The 21,024-nt window shown below is 46.5% G+C and overlaps 1 protein-coding gene across 1 annotated transcript in view; it reads left to right on the top strand.

Annotated features, from left to right (window-relative positions):
- Positions 1-21,024, top strand: part of babam2 (BRISC and BRCA1 A complex member 2) — a 306,288-nt gene that overhangs the window by 275,223 nt on the left and 10,041 nt on the right. The window contains exons 8-9 of the mRNA XM_039749544.1: positions 12,028-12,127; positions 19,287-19,357. Of these exons, the coding sequence (XP_039605478.1) occupies positions 12,028-12,127; positions 19,287-19,357 (171 nt within the window). The remainder of the gene's footprint in view (positions 1-12,027; positions 12,128-19,286; positions 19,358-21,024) is intronic.

The following is a 21,024-nucleotide window of genomic DNA, read 5'->3' as shown; positions in this document are numbered from 1 at the left end:
ACAACACTGCTATGGTGGGCTGCATCAGGAGTGGGCAGGAGGAAGAGTACAGGAAGCTAATCAAATACTTTGTTAAATGGTGCGACTCAAACCACCTACACCTGAACACCAGCAAAACCAAGGAGCTGGTGGTGGATTTTAGGAGGACCAGGCCCCTCATTGACCCCGTGATCATCAGAGGTGACTGTGCAGAGGGTGCAGACCTAGAAATACCTGGGAGTGCAGCTGGATGATAAACTGGACTGGACTGTTAATACTGATGGTCTGTGCAAGAGACGACAGAGCCAACTATACTTCATTAGTAATAAGATGCTGCAGATGTGCTATCAGACGGTTGTGGCGAGCGCCCTCTTCTACGCGGTGGTGTGCTGGGGAGGCAGCATAAAGAAGAGGGACAAACTGGTGAGGAAGGCAGGCTCTATTGTAGGCACGGAGCTGGACAGTTTGACATCTGTGGCAGAGCGACGGGCGCTGAGCAGACTCCTGTCAATCATGGAGAATCCACTGCATCCACTGAACAGGATCATCTCCAGACAGAGGAGCAGCTTCAGCGACAGACTGAGGAGACCCCACACTATGCGACTCGGGGGGGTAAACGCTAACATTATACAAAGTTATTGTCTGTTATACCTGCCTGGCACTCTCCACCTTGGATTTTTTAACTTGCATTGCGTTTTTATCACTCTTTAATTTAATATTGTCCTTTATCAGTATGCTGCTGCTGGAGTATGAGAATTTATAAAGTATCTATCTATCTATCTATCTATCTATCTATCTATCTATCTATCTATCTATCTATCTATTATATAGTGCCTTTCACTCTATCTATCTATCTATCATATAGTGCCTTTCACTCTATCTATTATATGTTGCCTTTCACTCTATCTATCTATCTATCTATCTATCTATCTATCTATCTATCTATCTATCATATAGTGCCTTTCACTCTATCTATCTATCTATCTATCTATCTATCTATCTATCTATTATATAGTGCCTTTCACTCTATCTATCTATCTATCTATTATATAGTGCCTTTCACTCTATCTATCTATCTATCTAATTCTCGCAGCAGCATTTTGTATTAACTAGAGGCTGAATAAAGAACAGTTTGAACATCCAGTGAATGCCGCATTGCAGTCGTCAATCCTACTAGAAGTAAAGGCATGAATTAATTTCTCAGAATCCTGTTTATTTAGAAAGCGCCTTAATTTCCCAACATTTTAAGATGGAAGAAACCTGATTTGGACAACTTTGTAATATGCTCTTTAAATGACCTGTTAGAGTCAAAGATAACTCCGAGATTGCGCGCTGATTCAGTAAAATTAATGGTGACTCCAGCTGACTTAAACGATGACAGAATTTTGTTGTGATCGGCGTCATTCCCTCCAATAATTAACATCTCTGTTTTATCGTTGTGTTTAAAGACAAGTCGTTCTCATCCTTCCACTCCTTTAATTCACTAACACAACTAATTAAAGACAACATCAGAGAAACTTCATTTGATTTAAAAGAAAAGTATAACTGGGTGTCCTCTGCATACGAGTGATGTTTCCTAATGAGAGACCCCAGTGGGCGCCTGTGAAGTGACAACAGTGACAGTCCGAGTACTGAGCCCTGCAGGACACCATCTCTCACTTCTGTGTATAATGTGTCACAGATGTACGGGGACACTGCCCGGCCGGGACGCCTGGACATTCCCAACTGGGACAATACTTCTCCTCGGCCACGAGAGGGCAGCCGCCCGGGTCTATTTGGGGGCCACAGAGACGGAGCTGGGATGCCCGTGAGAGGACGTGGCCACCACCAGGGGGTGCCCGGACAGTTGGAGAATCCTGGATGGCAGCACTTCCGCCACACCAGGAAGTGCTGCCGGAAATAATTCCAAGAGGACCCGGAGTGCTTCCAGGGGCTTTCCTGACACTTCCGCCACACCAGGAAGTGACGTCAAGGGGAGCACCTGGGGCTCATCTGGGTCCTGATAAAAGGGGCCGCCTGCTTCCAGTAGACAAGCCAGAGTTGGGAGGAAGGAGACAAAGCTTGTGAGGAGGAGGAAGGAGGTCAAGAGAGAGAGAGAAAGAGAAAGGAAGAAGAAGAGGAAGAAAAGAAAGAGAGGTGCTGAGAGAAGGCATTGTGGTTGCAGTGGGGAAAAATAAGTAAACAAGTGTGTTTTGGACATCCAGGTGTCGGTTGGTCGGTCGGTCGGCCTGTGTCTGGGGGTACGGTTTCCACAAATGATGGAGTCCTGTCAGCACATTTCTGTACGTATTGGACACGATTTGATAAATAAGAACTGAACCAAGTGAGCTCAGTCACTGCCTGTGAGCCCAACGTCATTTTCTAGGCTGTGCAGTGAAATCGAATGGTCAGTGGTGTCATAATGACAGTGGTGTAGATATCAGAATGTCGTAGATATTCGCATGACGGCCGTGGTTATTTCAGACGCCTGTGTGCCCTAATGCTGTGTTCAGACGACGTGATAATAAAGCCTCTTAACTTGCTAATGTGACGTCATCGGCACATGAAACTCGGTGGCGTCCAAGCTTGCGGATTTTGCTTTTCTCAGGTCAGCCACTCTGAAGCCCAGTTCATTTCAGAAGATGAACGTGAGATGAGAGTTTGGAAACTCGGCTTTTATTTCCTGTCGTAGACATTTGCAGGTATAGAGAAGGCAGCAGACCACCCAACTTTTAGGAGAGGACAATGACAGGAGCAGATACTGTAGTCTTGAAGTAAGTTAAAGTAAATGACACTTTGTATTTGGTTGCACATCATTTTGCTTGCAGTGACCACATGAAGCCCACGGCGTCTTCTCGACGTCTCCACCTGGTTGGTTTCTCCTTTTGTGTTTCTTTGCCAGGCGATTACCACCATCTCTCTCTCTCTCTCTCTCTGTCTGGTGCTGTTGTTGTTTTTTTCCCATCAGCCTCCTCTTCAGTCTCTGATGATGGACTCGCCCAGTCCTCTGCTGAGCTGGCAGTGTGTTTGGGACTCTTGGTGAGGTTCCTCCTGATTAGCTGGCATACATTTCACTGTAAATCGGCCCACAAAATGGCATCTGAATTCAATCTGCTGCCACCATCATGAGTTACATCAGCTGTAAAGGTCAATGAGCCTGATGCCAGCCCAAGCCTTGACGTGACCTCCACCATGCTTGACTGATGACCAAGTACGTTTTCCATCTTAAGCAGATCCTGTTTTCCTCCTCACTTCGGCTGATGTTGATCTCGGTCTCATCAGTCCATGAAACTTTATTCCAGAACCTTTGAGGCTCATGTCCATTTTTTTTTTTTTTTTATAAATTCCAGTCTGGCTTTCCGATTCTTACTGTCATGGACTAGGAGTCCAAATAAGTTCTGAATGCCCTTCCAAAAAATGTTCACTAGAGGGGGGAAATTCCATCAAAAACCCTGGCTAGATAAGGAATGTGCTACGTAGAATCTTTATAAAATTAAAAAAGGTTTGTTTCCACAAGGCACACAAGAAAGCTCTATGGACCACAAAATAGCAAAATGAAATTCCCTGTAAAACAAAGGCTAGCAATTCCCAAAACAGATTCCAGTACCAAAGTCCAGACGCAGAGCAGAAGGTCAAAATAAATGTCAAATTTGATCAAAGCACAAAGGGCAGCGAAAGCGACACAAACTCACCAACTCCAGAGTGCATTCACAATGAACCACCAGCAGCAACTCTGGGAGGAGACCTTCCAGATTTATAGGCGGGGGGCACCACCTCCTGGGGGGCCGCCAACAGTATGAACATTACAAAGATAACACATACAACAGAATCAAAAGTGAACAAAGACGACATATAAGACACGCTGAGTGGCTATGGCCTCCGTCCTTCTGCCCCCTTTCAATCAGCGCTCCTTCTGACAGCCCCTTGTCCCAAGTCCGTGTGGCCCGAGCAGAATTTCCATGCCATTGAGTGAGAGCCTGGTGAGGCCGTTCTGTCAGCCTGGAGTGTTTAGAGTGCCAAGTGGAGACAAAGGGGGTTCAAACCTGCCACTGGAAGGGTGACCCTAATAAAATGGGTGCATCCTCGAACCCCCTTAATCGACTTGAGGGTCACAATGGGGTTGTCTTTTGATATGCTGTAGTCGGTTTGCACGGCCCACTCCATACACACACACACACACACACACAGATGCCATCAGGTGGTCCATTTAAAATCCCCACTTTTTATTTTATTACAAGTGAGAGGGAAAGCCTCACCCAGGAGCACTAACTGCTGCACCGCCATGCCATGTGACACCCTTTGTTATCACGAGACCCTCGTTGTGCAGTATAAAATTCAGCAGGGTGAACTTCAGAGTTGCCCAAACCCCTTTGTGTGTCCTCACCCTTCCATGTTTCAGTTTTTGGTGACACTTTGCTGTGCCCCCCAAATATTATGTGGGGCTGGAGATTTTTCTAATTGCCTGCAAAACAACGTGAATTTATTTCATGTAGAAAGAGTGGTCTTCGAGCCGTGTTTTTTTTCCCTGGCTTGTACTGAAAGCCCACCCCCCATTGTATTGTTGTTGCTTTTCTGTTTGTTCCGTGTTTTTACCTTTTGTATTTTATGTTCGTTTTAATCGCTTTGTTTCGCTTCTCGTTTTATTGTTGGTGTTTTTCCCTCTTCTTATATTTGCTGCCACTCGACTGTCTCTGCTGCTGGTTTTCTTCCCTGCTTTGATATCTCGCTGCTGCTCTGTGGTGTGTGGGGGACCTTGACCACTAGGGGGGGCACACTGCCTAAAATGCACTGCCGTTTCCTAAATCAGATCTGGTAAGGACACCAAAAGGGGGTCTTCTGTGTGTGACACTCCTGAGATGAAGGGGCTCACAGGCAGACATGGACGGTTGGTTACATTCCAGAGGTTTTTCTGCCTTTAAACAAAAAAGTAAAACGTCTGGAAGAGTAAATCCAAAACAGCAACGAGAAGCTGGCAGTCCCTTAGTGCTCTGTCATCCCACAACGCGCCACGTCGGCCTGCAGAGGGTCCGCACTTTAAGAGAACCTGAGCGGCAGAACTCTGTCTCTCTCTCGCCACTGGCGAAGCCGTCAGCGTCGTCATCCTGAAGATGACACATTAATGTGATGATCGGAGCAGGATGGCAGCGTAATTAATTCAAAAAGGTAATTAGACTCATCAGGATGCGTTGCAAAGTCAGGAACAGGATGACAGGGTCAAAGGTCACCCAGAGAGCCCTGCTGGTCACGTTTGGCCTCGCTGGCACATTTGAACCGGAGGGCTGCCTGAGGTCAAAAGGGGGGCAAATCTATAATTAGAGCAAATAAAAAAGGCCAAGAGAAACTGTTCAGTAGTTGTCTCGAGAAGAACGAGGAGTCCAAGGACGCACGTCAGACAGGAGAGCCGCACATACGGCCGGATAGCCAAAGTGACGTCTCAGTGTGGCACACGGGCATTTGTTAGGAGCAGGCTTCATGGTGTCAGACTGGCACAGGCACGGCGGTGTCGTCAGCTGAGGGGCATCTCGAAGGCAGCCTAACCTCCAACTCTACTGGCAGGCTTTGGCCTACTTCTTCTTCTTCTTCGTCTTCATGACTGCACTCGTATGTGAGGTCGATGTGCCCGATCAGCTCTTCTCCATGCAGCCCGTCCTCCCCACTCAGACCCTTTTCATCTTCAGATCTTTCTTTTCCTTTATCAGTCTCCATGGCGCAGGCTCCTTGCTGATGACATTGTGTCGTGTGGCACCAGGAGACATTGGAAGAATGGAGAAGAACTTTGGAAAATAAATAGGAAGATGTAGGCTGAATATCTGAGGTTTAATGGTGAGTTTAGAGGAGTTAGAAGTGAGCCTGCAGCCCGAAGTTTCACTATCAAGGATCAGCATTAGTCCAACATGGAGACCTGGGTGCAGCTTGGATGGGACAAATGGACGAAGCTGTCAGGAGGACTGTGTGATCAAAGAATTAAGGTGAAGTCTGTAAGACCATCAGTGGTGTCCGGAGTTGAGCCTTGGGCAGTAAGGGGGGCACAGGAGGAGAAGGTGGATGTGGCACAAGTGAAAATGTGGAGTTACAAAAAAGGACAGAATTAGAAATGAGACAATTGGGGGTGCAACAAAAGTAACAGAGATGTCCAAAGAAGATTGAAGTGCTGTGGACATGTGATGAGGAGAGACGATGAAGATGTGGCCACAAAGGCGACCAAAATGGAGGTACAGGGCTAGAGAAAGCGGGCAGACCAGCCCAAAAATGGAGGTGCAAATGTTGTAAGATGTTGTAATCCTCCTAATACAAGTGCCATTAATCGTTGGAATGTGGCAAGTCCCACACGGAATCTACAGTCTGTGAATTCTGGTATTTATTTGTTAAATGATAACAGAGAAGGAACACAATAGGCAGTGAGGGTCTCCCTAAAAGGCAATCCAAGGGTGCACTCTGCTTAAACAACAGATAATGAGCCAGTGAAGGATCCACAGCCAGCCTCACAATGTATGGGCAGCGATACTGTAGGAGGAGCCAGGGGTGAATGGCAGGCAAATAAAAGGAGGAGGGGCGGAGTCTCAGATACAGAAGGGATGGCAAGAGGTGGAGCCTCAGACACAGGTGACCCGAACTAGGGGCAGAGCCTCAGGCACAGAGAGGTGGAGGCGGGGTTATGGTTTGATAGGATGCAAAAGGAGGGGCCAAGGGGTGGAGCATCAGGCACAGAGAGGTGGGGTTGGCAGGAGGCAAAAGGAGGGGCTGAGGGGCGGAGCATCGGGCATTTCCTGTCAGAAAGTGACAGACGCAGTGCCTGTATGTGAGAGGGGCTTCTATCATAGCTTAGTCTGTCGTTATTTTTTGTACCATCTTTTAAAATGACCACCATAACAAAGTGGCCATAGAAGTGCATGTAGAGTGCAAGTTCATGGAACAGGCAGTAGAAGTTACAGACAAATGCTGAGAAACCTTTGGACATCCTGATCTTTGAATCAGAGGTGATTAACAGCGTGACTCAGAAAACGAAAGCATCCGTGGGTCATCAGCATTGATGTGACCAGAGGATTGTTATGGGCGTGGTGTGGCAGCAACATCCGCAGACAGGTGGCGCCGCACAGCTGAATAAGTGCTCCCTGAGAGTTTGGGACTGCATTATTGGGTGTCCAACATGTTGGCTGTGATTCCTCTTAGACGGATTTGAAAACCGCGTCCCCAAGAGACCCGTCCCTGCCCAAACACCAGGAGCGTTTGCAGATCTGCCAGTCCCGCCAAGGGATCATCAACTCCAATGACTGGACTGCCATCAGCTGCCTTGGCCATCGCATAGCAGAGGTGTGGCTCTGTGTTATGTTACCACGGTTACCAGACGGCAACATCAACACTGATAAGCACCTGAGACGAGATTACGGCCGCGCCCCCTCAGCCAAGGATTCACAAGGGTGGCACACAGAATTATGGGAAGTCTGCTCAGTCCTAACACTTTGTCTTTATTTAGTGACTTCTAGAGAATCCAAATGCAGGGGATCTGCGAGGTCAGTCACAACTGTGGGCAGTCTGCTGGGTCATCCACCTCACTGATGCTTAGAGCGTGTGGGTGGACCCTGTAAGTAGGTGTGAGTGACCACTGCAGGGTTCAGAGTGACCAGTGAGGTCTTAACTGGATGGTACAGTGTGCTGTGACTCGGTCAGTTCTTAAAAGTAGACATGCCAGGTTTCACTTGTGGTGTGCAGGTCACGTTAAAGACCAAAGATGTAGGCAGTCAGAATAGAGAGGGCACCACTCCTGCTCTTTCCTGAGGGTCTCTCTCGTCCACCACTTCCTTTTTGTGAACAAAATTTTATTTGGGTCAGGTCAGGTCAGGTTGAGGAGCAGGGACTGGTACAGCATGTTGGCGCACCCACTACACAAAGAAACACCTCGGGATCCCAGCTGGCAACCTCTCCAGGCAGACACGCAATCCAGTGCCCCCCTTCCCAGAAATGACCATCTATGTGACACAGCCAGGCATTACGTGTGCGTTCCCATAACCTGGTCCAGCCGCTTTGGAGGATCCTGTGAGCAGGATCACCCTCAGGTAATGGCGCCACACGGCCATAACTCCCTCACAATGCAGATCATGTGCCTCATGAGGGACTCCATGAGGGACACAAAGTCAAACCAGCAGCCCCCAAGGACCCTCCAAAGAGAGGCACATGAAGGAGTCGAGTCTTCGTCTCAGGTCACTGATAGCGTCCATGTCTCACAAACAGGGAGCACCAGGACTCTAAAGACTTGGACCTTCGTCCTTTTGTGCCACACACCCCTTTCCAGTGACCTCATGACCCCCCATGTTCTCCCAATCCATCTACTGGCTTCATAGGAAGAGTCACATGAATGTCACTACCAAGATAAGTAAACCTCTCGACAAGGTCGACACTGAGACAGACACACCGCTGATGGCTGTCATTACAGAAGTCATTAATGACCTGGCTCTTTGGTTTTTATTCAGATGAAAAAATGTGATGTGCAAGAAAACACAATGAGTGCAGTTGCAATACCTGGCCAAAAGGTGGTGCTGCTGGGCATTCGGTGTGCAGTTCAAGTCCTGCTGGGTGTGTGTGTGTGTGTGTGTGTCACCGTCACCTGCATGTCCTGCCCGTGCTATGGTGGCTTGTCCATTTCATTCTAAACTTGAGCACTTCATAGCTGGGCAGTGGGTGGCTTGGCAGTGACCTGATGCCAGTCGAGACGCACCTGGTGTTAGAATTCTGGTTTCTTTTTCGTTTTCTTTCCTGGTCTTTGATTTGCCCCCATATTGCCCACCTTTGTGGATGTCTGTCTAAATACCGAGTGGGTGGTTTATTATACTCTTGGTATTTGATCTCCTGTTTTTGACGCCCATGGCGTTGTACTCGTCTCGGTGTACCCCTCTGGCTTTGCCCGCCTCCCGCTGTGCCTCTCCTGGCACTCGCTTTGCCTCAAGTCTTTTGATTTCTCTTTAAAAAACAAATTTCTGCCTTTCCGGCAGCTGCCAGAGTTTGGCTTTTCTTGACTCGCCAAGTTGTGACCCTCAGTTTAAATCTTTCAAAGATGGCCGCCTTCTGCACTGCCATCATCACACGGGTCAGTGGGACTTTGTGTGTTTCATGTTTTGTTGTTCTTTACGAGTTCACGTCTTTATCTTATTTCTGTCAGTGTCGCCACTCATGCTTGAGGCTTCCGTTTTTTGAAGTTGTGTACGTTGCAATAAACCCACAGAAGCAGTAACACCATTTTTACATAACCCAACGGGGTCTTCGTTCAAATAAATGATAAGTTGCAGTGCCGTCTGCTCTCCTTGATTAGTACAACTTGTGATTGGCACTCGCGGTGAGCAGCGCGTCACACCTGAGTGAATCTGCTAAGTGAATCAAAGACCCCACCTGCGTCAAGCCGCGTGCAGTGAGAGGCTCGTTACCATTGGCTAGCTGAGGCTCCTCCCACTCTAAAAAAAAATCCAGAATCCAAATAGAAGACAACCCAATGGTGCAGTCAGTTTAAACAGCAGCCAATGAGCCAGTGAAGGATCTACAGCTAGCCTCACAATATATGGGCAGAGGGCGGTCCTTCAGAGCCTGAGACACTGATAGGAGGAGGAGTCAGGGGTGGAGTCTCAGATACAGATGGGATGGTAAGAGCTGGAGCCTCAGACACCGATAACACAAGCTAAGGGAGGTCAAAAATAGGCAAAAGGAGAGGTCATGGGGCGGAGCTTCAGGCACCTCCTGTCAGAAAATGGCAGTCGCAATCTCTGTATGTGAAAGGGGCTTCTATCATAGTTTAGTCTGTCGTTATTTATTTTATACCATCTTTCAAAATGACCGCCATAACAAAGTGAGCTTAGAAATGCAGGAACACAATAAGCAATGAGGTTTTGCTCATGGTTTTGGTCAGTCAGTCATTGTCCAACCCGCTATATCCTAACACAGGGTCACGAGGGTCTGCTTGAGCCAATCCCAGCGCAAGGCAGGAACAAATCCCGGGCAGGGCACCAGCCCACTGCAGTGCAGACACATACACACACACCAAGCACACACTAGGGATAATTTAGGATCGCCAATGCACCTGATCTGCATGTCTTTGGACTGTGGGAGATAATCCACGCAGACACGGAGAGAACCCAAGAAGCGAACCCGGGTCTCCTAACTGCAAGGCAGCAGCGCTACCACTGCGCCACCGTGCCACCCGCAATCCAAGGTGAACAACAAAAACCAACCCAATGATGTACTCTATTTAAACGACAGCCAGTGAACCAGTGAAGGATCCATGGCCTGTGTCACAATGTATAGGTGGAGGGACGGCGGTCCTTCAGAGCCTAAGACAATGAGGAGGAGGAGCCAGGGGTGAATAGCAGGCAAATTAAAGGAATAGGGGTGGAGTCTCAGATACAGATAGGATGGTAAGAGGTGGAGCCTCAGACTCACGTAACATGAGCTGAGGGCAGAGTCTCAGGCACAGAGAGGGAGGGTTGATAGGAGGCAAAAGGAGCGGCTGTGGGCGGAGCATCAGGCATAGAGAGGTGGGATCAGGAAGGGTCAACAGGAGGCAATAGGGGAGGTCATGGGGCGGAGCATCAGGCACTTCCTGTCAGAAAGTGACAGACGCAGTCTCTGAACCTGAAAGGGGCTTCCATCATAGCTTAGTCTGCTGTTATTTATTTTATACCATCTTTCAAAGAGACCACCATAACAAAGAGAGCCTAGAAATGCAGGTAGAGTGCAACTTCATGGAACAGACAGATGCTGAGAAACTTTTACGTATTGCAGTCTATGATTGGCCATTCATACTGCGTGTCACAGCTCTGTGTGTAAATAGCAGTAAATACGTGGCGTGTGCGACGGCTCATCTTCACGCTGATTCTGATCGCAGTTTGGACTCCGCCCCCCATTTGTGAGTTCTGCTCATAGTGTGACTTTGAAGAGTCGCGGCCTGCGGTTTTACTTGTCAGGCGTCGGCTGCACGTCCTCCCCGTGTTTGTTTTCTGAGCCGCGCTCTTTCAGTTTCCAACTGTGAGTACCGGTTGTGTGTCTTAGTGCCCCGGTGAGCACTGTTTCGCTGGGCTCGTACCCCTCGGAAGTTTCACATGAGGACCTCCCCCCTCGATCGAGTGTCACCGTGTCATGCCGCTCACATCGATGTGTCATCATCACATGAGAAAATAAGCGCTAGTGAATTTGTTCATGGTGACTCCAGCAGGGGGCGCCTGTTGGTTAGAGAGCTGAAAGACACTCGTGTCGTCACCTGGTGGTACGGCGGAAATTCCAAGATGAAGAAAATAAAAAAATAACACTAAAGAAAGAATACGCTTAGCTTCTTTTAACATCGGCCGGCGCTTATTATAGCGATTCAATGGATGCTCTGGTAAAGCACAGTTCAGGTGTGGGGGTCTCGGCCGCCAGCTTTGTCCACTTTGAGATTCGGGAGGCATGTCTAGGTAGGGCAGGCGTCCATCCATCCGTCCGTAGGTGAGCTTCGGTTTTCAGCACAGCTGCCCAGAGCTTTTATACGTTTCTCTCATCTGTTGGTTCCTAAACACAAACGAGCAGTTGCCAATCATGGGAGTCCATCTTTAGCTGGCGCAGTTCAGTTTTGAAAAACACACAGTAACTGCTGGCACTAAACAGGCTGTCAAACCAAGGGGGGTACACCTGCTGTCCTGAGTGGCTTCTGTTTGATTGCCCCCCAGTTCAGGGTGTCCAGCTGCTGCAGACCTAAATGAAAATTCACCACAGCTGACTGCAAGACGCTACATTCTGTCACACCTACTGTTTGCTGCCCGCTTTAGCCAGCACTTGGGCACTCTGTCTCCCTGCCAGGCTACTCTGCTGAGGTGTAAACTTAAAGGCAGTGGGCATCGGTTCATTCTGTGGTTCATGGCGGCGGGCCGCTTGACCTGCCAGTGTCCACACTGTAATCCCTGGAAAGAGCTGAGGTGGTGTTTGCTTTGGGAAGACACTATATGCCAGGTGGCATTCATGGAGGTGCTCTTATGATGTCAAGCTAACCCATTGGTGACGAGGTGCTCGTGGCCTTTTCTAACTTGTCACTTTGTCTTCGTTTGTTTTTTTCAGTGCTCTTGGAGGTCCATCAGCCCTGCACATACCGGCCTTCCCCGGCGGTGGCTGTCTGATCGACTACGTGCCTCAGGTGTGCCAGCTGCTTACCAATAAGGTAAGTAAAAAAGAGAAATGAACGAGACGGCCTTCAGAGAAGGAGACCAGGCGTCACTGACAGCATGAAGGGACACCAAGTGGACTGAATTCAACGGCAAAACAAAAGTAACTGAGTCAGTAATACCCACGCGCAAAAAGTACCCACCTAAACAAGGGGTTGGCACAAGTGGCATTAACTGAGAAAATTAATAAAGAATTAGCCCCAGAATTCAAAGCAAAAACAAAACTGGCTAACTGGCATATTTAACGTATATATATATACTAGCAAAATACCAGCAATACGCAGCGTAAGAAGTAGTGTGTTAAAGAAGCAATGAAAAAGAAAAGGAAACATTTTGAAAATAACGTAACATGATTGTCAATGTTATTGTTTTGTCACTGTTGTGAGTGATGAGTGTTGTTGTCATATATATATATTTACACACACACACATAAACATATATATATACATATCTATACATATACACATATATACATACATATATATCTACATATATACACACACATATATACACACATATATATATATATATATATATACATACATACACACACACACACACACACACACACACACACACATACATAAACATATATATACATATACATACATATCTACATATATACACACACAGCTATTTCGTATCAGTGCAATACGCTGTTTGTTAAAACGGATGACTCCCGCTCTTACGTGCAAGTCTGCGTGGATATTATGAACTATCGTATTTGTTCAAGTTCTTTTTAAATTTTAAATAGAAGGAATTTTTATTTAGTCGACAGAAATATCTTTGGTAGGAATGGTAAAAACAGACAGGAATATTATTCCTGAATAAATCAACTCAAACCTTAAACAACTTATAATATTTTGCTCTCCATAAAAATATATCCTGTCTAAATTATACAAGTTAGAAATAAAGTAAACGTTAAAAGAACAAACATTCAAATTTCTTTACTCTTATGTAATTTTATATATAAAAATAAACTTAGATTTTAAATATCCCAAAAGATTTTGCTCTCCATAAAAATATATCCTGTCAAAATTATACAAATTCAAATATGAACATGCTGCATAACAAAACCTAGAAATATAAATAAAATGTGTTCCTTTCAGCAATAACAAATCAAATCATTCAGTTGTCTTTGCTCATATGTCATTTTAGAGCTGGACGCCTGGCATCTTTTTGGCCACAGGTTCGTTTCTGTTTGGTGTGAGGTTCTGTGTTGTGGAGATTCTCAGGATGGATTGCAGGTGCTCATCAGTGAGGCGACTCCTGTGTGCTGTTTTGTTAGTCTTTATCACTGAGAAGAGCTTCTCACACAGATATGTGCTACCAAACATGCACAAGGTTCGAGCCGCATGTAGACGGACTTTTTGTTCTTCAAAGTCACCAAAGCGCCGTGCAAACTCAGTGCGCCAGTTTATCAGCAAAGGGCGGATTTGGGAACACCGTAGTGACGACTTGGTTTAACATTACTTGGCAACAGGGAAAGTGGGGCAAGTGGTTGTGTCTCCCATAAAAGCAGCTTCAATTGAAATCACTTTGTGATTGTGCACGGTAAAACGTCCGCTGAAGTGTCAGATTCTTATTTAATTCTTCTGCTTTCTGTATCTTCTGCATTGCATTCAGGTCTTTCAGGTTACCCTGATGTTTTGTCTCATAGTGCCGTCTTAGATTAAATTCTGTAATTACAGCCACATTAGCTCCACAAATGAGACACACGGGTTCAGTAAACATATACTCAGCCTCCCATCGGTTTTAAAGGCTCTATTTTCAGAATCAACTTTTCTCTTCAGCATCGTGTGAGCTAGCTTCACAATAACTTGCAGCATCATAAGGTAGACTTGATTAACGCGTAAGTGTTGGCAAGGCAGCTGAAGCGCTGCATTATGGGATCTGTAGTTTATTGTGTTACCAGCGCTTCATATACCGGGCTTTAATAACAATAATACAGTATATAAAATGATCTCGGGCCGGATATAATTACACGCGGGCGGATGTGGCCCTGCCCTTGAGTTTGACACATATGGACTAAATAGAACTTGAAAAGATATATTTTTCAAATGTGATCGCGCAATTCAGATAGAGTTGACGCAAGACTACAGCCTGCATGCCTCAATAAGTCATCCTCCCCTCGCTCTTACTTTTTTACCGCTCATCTAATGAATACACTGAGTATGGCTTTACCAAAACAATCATTGATGGCAAATAAAGTATCCATTATTCGAGTATGTAGATCGGGTTATATATATATACATATATATATACCCGCGTATCGCAGCGGAGAAGTAGTGTGTTAAAAAAGCTAGAAAAAGAAAAGGGAACATTTTAAAAATAACGTAACATGACTGTCAATATACAGTATTTGTTTTGTGAGTGTTACTGAGTGTTGCTGTCATCAAGGATTTGATTATCATTATTTCTTTCAATCAGGTTGTATTTGTAGGATGTGTTGTGTTCAAGTTACATTCCGTGTTTGTCAATCGTTGTAAAGATGACAGGTTTCATTCATCGATTCGTTTCTTACTGCATCAATAAACAGCTCGTCGTCTTCTTTATCTGAGACCTGACACACTGCATGCACGGGTTTTTTTTACACTGTCTTCCTTTAGCGGGACATTGACTTTTTCCAACGTGTGCTTTGTTTCCGCAGTAGTTGGATTTATGAATATGCTTATCAGACGCTTCATATTTTTTGCTGCCTTTTCAATTGTGTAATTCGGTTTTTGTTCAGCGCTCTTTGGAACTGTTGCTTTTATCTGTGCACGCGCCAGTTCACGTGAGCCGCTCGGTGTACATGCATCGAAGGTTCCCAGCTGTGCTGGTGCCATCTCGTGCTATGTCCATGGCTGTATTTAATGTTACCTTAGTCCTGGCACTTAAAACTTTCTCTCGCAGTTTCGCTGAGTTTGTGTCAAACACCACCCTGACCATCTCATCTTCCTCTCCATAAGCACAGTCCTTCACCCGTGAATATTTACCCGTGGCAGTTTGCTATTGGATTGCCGCTGACGGACGGCCTTATATGGGCAGGCACTAAATTACAAACGCCAGCGGCAGCCTGTCTATGAACTTAATTTAAAGTGTAGGTTTACATCGTGCTTTGTTTCCAAAGTAGCAGAACTCATGAACATGGTTGTATATGTCACTCGCCGCTTCTTATTGTTTCGCTGCCTTCTCAATTATATAATGCATGTTTTCTTCAGCGCTTTTTGAGGTCTTCCTGGTTTTCTATGTACTGCGTGATTACGTGGGAGGCGTGATGATGTCACACGAAACTCCGCCCCACGGCGTTGAAGCTCATCTCCATTACAGTAAATGGAGAAAAACTGCTTCCAGTTATGACCATTACGCGTAGAATTTCGATATAAAACCTGCCCAACTTTTGTAAGGAAGCTGTAAGGAATGAACCTGCCAAATTTCAGCCTTCCACCCACACGGGAAGTTGGAGAATTAGTGATGAGTCAGTGAGTGAGTGAGTGAGTGAGGGCTTTGCCTTTTATTAGTATAGATAGATATATATATATATATATATATATATATATATATATATATATATATATATATATATATATATATATATATATATATATATATATAACAGCAGATTTAAAGGGTACACGGGCCAAGGAATTGAGCCTGATGATGCGCCCGAATGTCCCTTCACGCTGACTGTTCCTAATATCTCCTGTCCTTGCCTTGCGTTGCTCAATCTTCTCCTTAATAATTCCTTCCATTAATTTTCCTGTGACGTTTCATGTTCAGCTTACTGTCCTCTAGTTGCTCTGATCTGCCCTGTCACCCTTTTTATATAACAGGATGATATTTGCCATTTTCCAGTCCTTCGGAATCTCTCCAGTGCACAGTGACTTCCTAAAAATATGTGACAAAGGTTTATATCTGAACTCACTGGCCACCTGAAGAACTCGAGTGTAAAGATGATCTGGTCCTGGTGATTTGTGTGATTTCAGCCTGTTTAATCGGCGCAGCTCTTCTCCTTCTGCGATTTCCAACTCCCTTAGTACCTCCTTAGTAGTTGCATTGAGTGGCCGTCTGAGTCACGGTAGCCTTTGTGTCATTTGGCCGTCATCCTCTGGGTTCTGTCATCAATGGTTCACTTCTGTCCACAGAACTGCCACTCGCACCATCCTGAGTAAACTCGAGCAACTGTTGAGCGTGAAAACCTCAGGAGATCAGCAGCTACACAAATACTCAAACCAGCCCGCCTGGCACCAACAATCAGGCCACGGTCCAAGTGACGGCCATCACGTCTTGGTCTGTGATGTGAACGTCCACTGAAGCTCCTGTGATGCATTCTGCTGCTGCCTCCTGATTGGCTGATGTTCCTAATAATTTGCTCACTAAGTGTATCGATGTCTCACTTTACTTTTATAATGGCCTGTGGCATCATTATGAGGTGGCATCGAGCTGTTGGTGATGTTCTATAATCATGAGGTGGCATCACATCGTTACACTTTAAAGATCTTCTCCATCGTATCGCATCCCCCAAGTCACAGATGACATCCCATCAGTTTGAGGTGATCAGCCAGCTATGTGCCGTAGTCGAGTGAAATTCTGTCACCAGGCTCAGTGTCACCGCCCTTGGGTAACAGCACTGTAGTCACGAGACGTCTCCTTATTATGGGCTGTCCCGTAATTACGGCGTACAATTGCCTCGCACTGGCATGTGATGATAGCTTGTAATTACGAGGTATCTATTAGGACATAATATCCCATAATTATGCTATACAGTCTCGTTATACATGAATATATTGTAATTATGGGCCATTTTGTTACTGTCATATAATGTCAAATATTAAGGAGCGGACAGAGTGAACACTTGTTTGTGTCGGGCGTTTTAACAAGGCGTCCTCTAATGGTCCTCATCAGGCAGGTGGGAGCCTTGGTTTGAAGGAGGCCATTTGCATCTTTTAGGTCAAGTCGAGCTTCTGTTCCAGTGTCACACAGTAAAGAAATAAGGGGACAACTCGGCACGCGGTGTCCATACAGGGCCTACTATATAAAAAAGTATTCAAGCTATGGTAGATGTTGCATTGTCTTGTTACACAACGTTGAATTAAAGTGAAGGAAGCGGATGCAGAACCACCTCATGGGCAGCAGACAAAACCTCCAGAGAGCCGGAGGACTTGGAGGGGCCGACCTCCACCACAACCCTAAGGTTAACCCTAAGCCTAGAAACCTAACCCTAAAGTTAAGGGCCTTGTCCTAAAACACAGAACTGGAGGAACCCACCAGAAAGGACCTTATCGGTAAGCACCAGAGGTCTGCTGGATCACACAAAACAAAGCCTCATCCTGGAGGTCTGCATAACCCAAGAAGTCAGAACCAGAGACGTACACCACAAGACAGAGGGTCTTCTCCTGGAAATCAGAGTCAAAGGCTTACACTCATAGGAAACTGGGACCTCATCCTGAATTACAGAGTCTGAGGTCTACAGGAGGAAAGACGTCTGGAAGAAAGGACAGAAGCACCTCACACGGCTCGAACGGATTCACATACAGAGGTGTGCAATGATGGTCCTGTAACATTAGGGACAGACGCAGAAATGATACAAAAGATCAACAGAGTAGTTGGTGGGCAGCCATCTCTCTCTGTCTGTCAGCTCTGCCATTTTCTTCTTCTTCCTCTTCTTTGCCCAACTGTTCAGACTCTGCCAGGTGTCACCGTGATTGCAGCGAACAGCCATTTCCAAGTCCAGCCACCAATTCTCCATCTGGGCTCTTAACTCGGCCACGTTGTTGTTTCTGATGGCTTTGGCTTTCTGCCTGGCCTCATTGTCTTCTCCCAAGTTTCTTTCAGATGGCGTCAGACTTTCCTTCAGCATTTCCTCATATTTTGCTGCTTTCCTTTTCTCCTCACAAGTCTTCTATGGGCCTGCTGCAGAAAAGCATCCCCACAGCCCCAGTGCTGCCTCCACTATACGTCATGGTGGGCATGGTGTGCAATGTAACGTGGCATTCTGTCTGATAGTCCAAAAGCTCCGGCATCAGACCTATAAATCTACTTCCAATTGATTTCAGATCCCACTGCTGACACCACTGTATGGCCATGAGCAAGTCACCTCTCCTTATGTGTCTTCTCCCAAGATGTCTCCTGTGTTATCTCTATGTGCCACTCTCTCGTAAGCCTGCCTGCACAGACCCTCCAGTCTCGGCCACTGCCGCTTGTGACTCTTTCAGAGAGAAAGGGGATCAGAGTGAGCACACAGTCCCGTTTTTAAATCATACTTTATTCACAGAGTACAACAATCCAACATTACCAATGTGAAAAAGTAATTGCCCCCCAAAGTTCCACTACTTGTTTGCAGTATCTTTAGCAGCAATAATCCCAACTAAACACTTCTTCTCATATGATGGTGGTCTTTCCCATCGCTGACTAAGCCCACTCTTCTTTAATTTCATTCGGACACATTGGCAGGTTTGTGAACTGGCCACTGGCCTTTGACTGGGCCACTCCAAAACTCCTGAGCCACACAGTCATCGACTCGCTTTTGAGTTTCGACTCCTCATCCTGCTGCGTCACCCAACGACACTTCAGCTTCAGGTCCTCTTAAGAATCTCGTGGTCAAGTTAACAACTTATGGCATCTTCAATAATGGCAAGTCTCCTGAAGCACCCCCACAGCATCACTCGGGCACCACCATGGCTTCTTTGTCTGTCTGATGTTCTCCAGTCATATTTTGCCGTGTGTCATCCAGAGAGTTCCGTCATCATTCCAAGATTTCTATGCACTGATGCCACTTGGCACAACTCTTGTTGTTTGTTATGCCCTTCTACCTCATCAAGTCAGTCCTCACATTTCTGGTGAAGAGCCCGCATGAGGTTCGCCTTACGTTCATTCAGACTTTTCACATTTTGTTTAAAGGTCATTGTGGCAAAAATAAAGGATATCAGGATGGGTGCAAATACTTTTTCACAGCTCTGTCTGTGTGAGGCTAAAGTGGTCTGCTGGGAGGTCAGCCAGGTCCCCAGTTCAGCAGGGTGTTGGCCTTGTCATCTTTTCCATAGTTTGTTCTGGTGCCCATTCCTGTTGGCATCTCTCATATCAGGGGTCTGTGCTGGAGCCAGCAAAGACCACCTCATGCAGAATCCACAGCACCTCTTGACTCATTCTTGTGCTTCCTCTCCCCTTTACCAGGTGCAGTACGTCATCCAGGGCTACCACAAGAGGAGGGAGTACATCGCCGCCTTCCTGAGCCATTTTGGAATGTGAGTCCTCGTCCGGACACATTGGGGGTCTGCTCCACTAGGGTGTCATACTGGGGGTCTAGAAGGCGCATCTGCCAATCAATCGGCAGTTCATTTTAGACGGCCAATCGCACTGTTTGATCTCTGCTTGCTGTGTCCCTGCTCCTTATGGTGTTTTGAATGCCTTACTTCATGTAGGATCGACACTTAGCATCCATTTTAAAGTGTTGAAACGACGGCATTTGTTAAGTAGCTTCTATTTTCAAATTTATGGTGATGTCGATACCTATAAAAGTCTAAGGGTGGTCTGTCTGTCACATTCAAACTCGCACTCTTGGGCTTGGAGACTTGTCTTCGGCTTCAGTCGATATCCATGATGAACTGAACGTGCAGCCCACCACAGCCATGAAACTGGACTTCGGGTCCTTCTCACAGCGTGCAGTGATGCGGACCTGCGCCATGGTTGACGTTCTTCTAATGTGAAGGAGTGACGTGGACGCCCATCATGGCTGACAGGAGAAGCAGGAGAAAGTGGTCGTGTATGAAAGAGTTGGAGAGGTGGAATTCCTCTGCCACGTTGTTGGGATTCGGGTCCCCTCAAGCACGCAGCATATCCGTCAGGGGAAGAGCTACAGTGACACTGGATGGCAGTGAAGGACATTGCAGCAGCCTCGGTGAAGTGACCCAGGGTGCTGTGATTCGTGACAGGCATGTGCACCACCTTTCTGTAACGGGGGTCCGGGCATTTCTAGTATTTCAATAAAGAAAGTGCATCTCAATCAGGTTTTAGATCACAGATAAGCAAACACATGCAGTGAGCAGATACATTTAATGTTAAAGATCATAAAGGCAGCAAAAACGTAAATGACGTGATAGTGCAGCACATGGGAGCATACAGGAGGTCATGTGATTGGCTGTCTGCCATGTAGCCCCGCCCACACAAACCCAAAGGGAGAATGTGTCGCACAAGTGAAGACTGACAGATGCATATCTCTGTGCTAATGATTGGCCGGTAGCAGCAAGTTGGGCGGGTTCTTTGACAGCTGCCCCACCCTCTTAATGCAGGAGGGCGTAGATCAGCGGTGTCGCTGCCTTAAGGGCCTCATTTTTAAAATATTTATAGCAAACTCAACGTGGTCGTCCTAAGCCAATGTTTCAATGATACGCTTGATGCCCTTTCTTATCTGGAGTTGGTGGAGTTTCCTTTGTGTCCGCCTCCGAGTCGTCTCTTGAACCCGCCGTGTTCTCCCCTTTGCTCAGGTGTTCAGTTGTGCATCGAGGCTTGTAGGCCGAGTCCTTTGCAATAAGCCATCGGCTGATATTTTGTTTTTTGATATTTTATTTACTTCTGTGCCGTACGATTGAGCACCTCGGCTACTGAACAAAATGTGGAAGCTGATGAATATTCTGTTGCATTTCAGCCTTTGGTGCCAAGTGTTTGATGCCGAGGTATTTTTAATCCTGTCCTCTGGTGGTTGTCCTGTGTGACGATATGTTGGCAGGTCTTGCTGGCGGTCGTCTCCTTCCTCGGCTCTCCTCCAACACATTGTTGCTGCTGCACTGATCTTCAAAGTCTTTTCTGTGTCGTGTCCTATGCTGACAGCTCTGCGTCAAACTGCTGCCTCGGGTTCAAGAGGCAGCGCCATCTGCACTCACTTCACCAACTCCGTGAGACGGTCCAACCTGGG

The sequence above is a fragment of the Polypterus senegalus genome, chromosome 3, assembly GCF_016835505.1.
Source record: "Polypterus senegalus isolate Bchr_013 chromosome 3, ASM1683550v1, whole genome shotgun sequence".
NCBI lineage: Eukaryota > Metazoa > Chordata > Cladistia > Polypteriformes > Polypteridae > Polypterus > Polypterus senegalus.
This window is presented reverse-complemented; position numbering and strand designations above follow the sequence as displayed.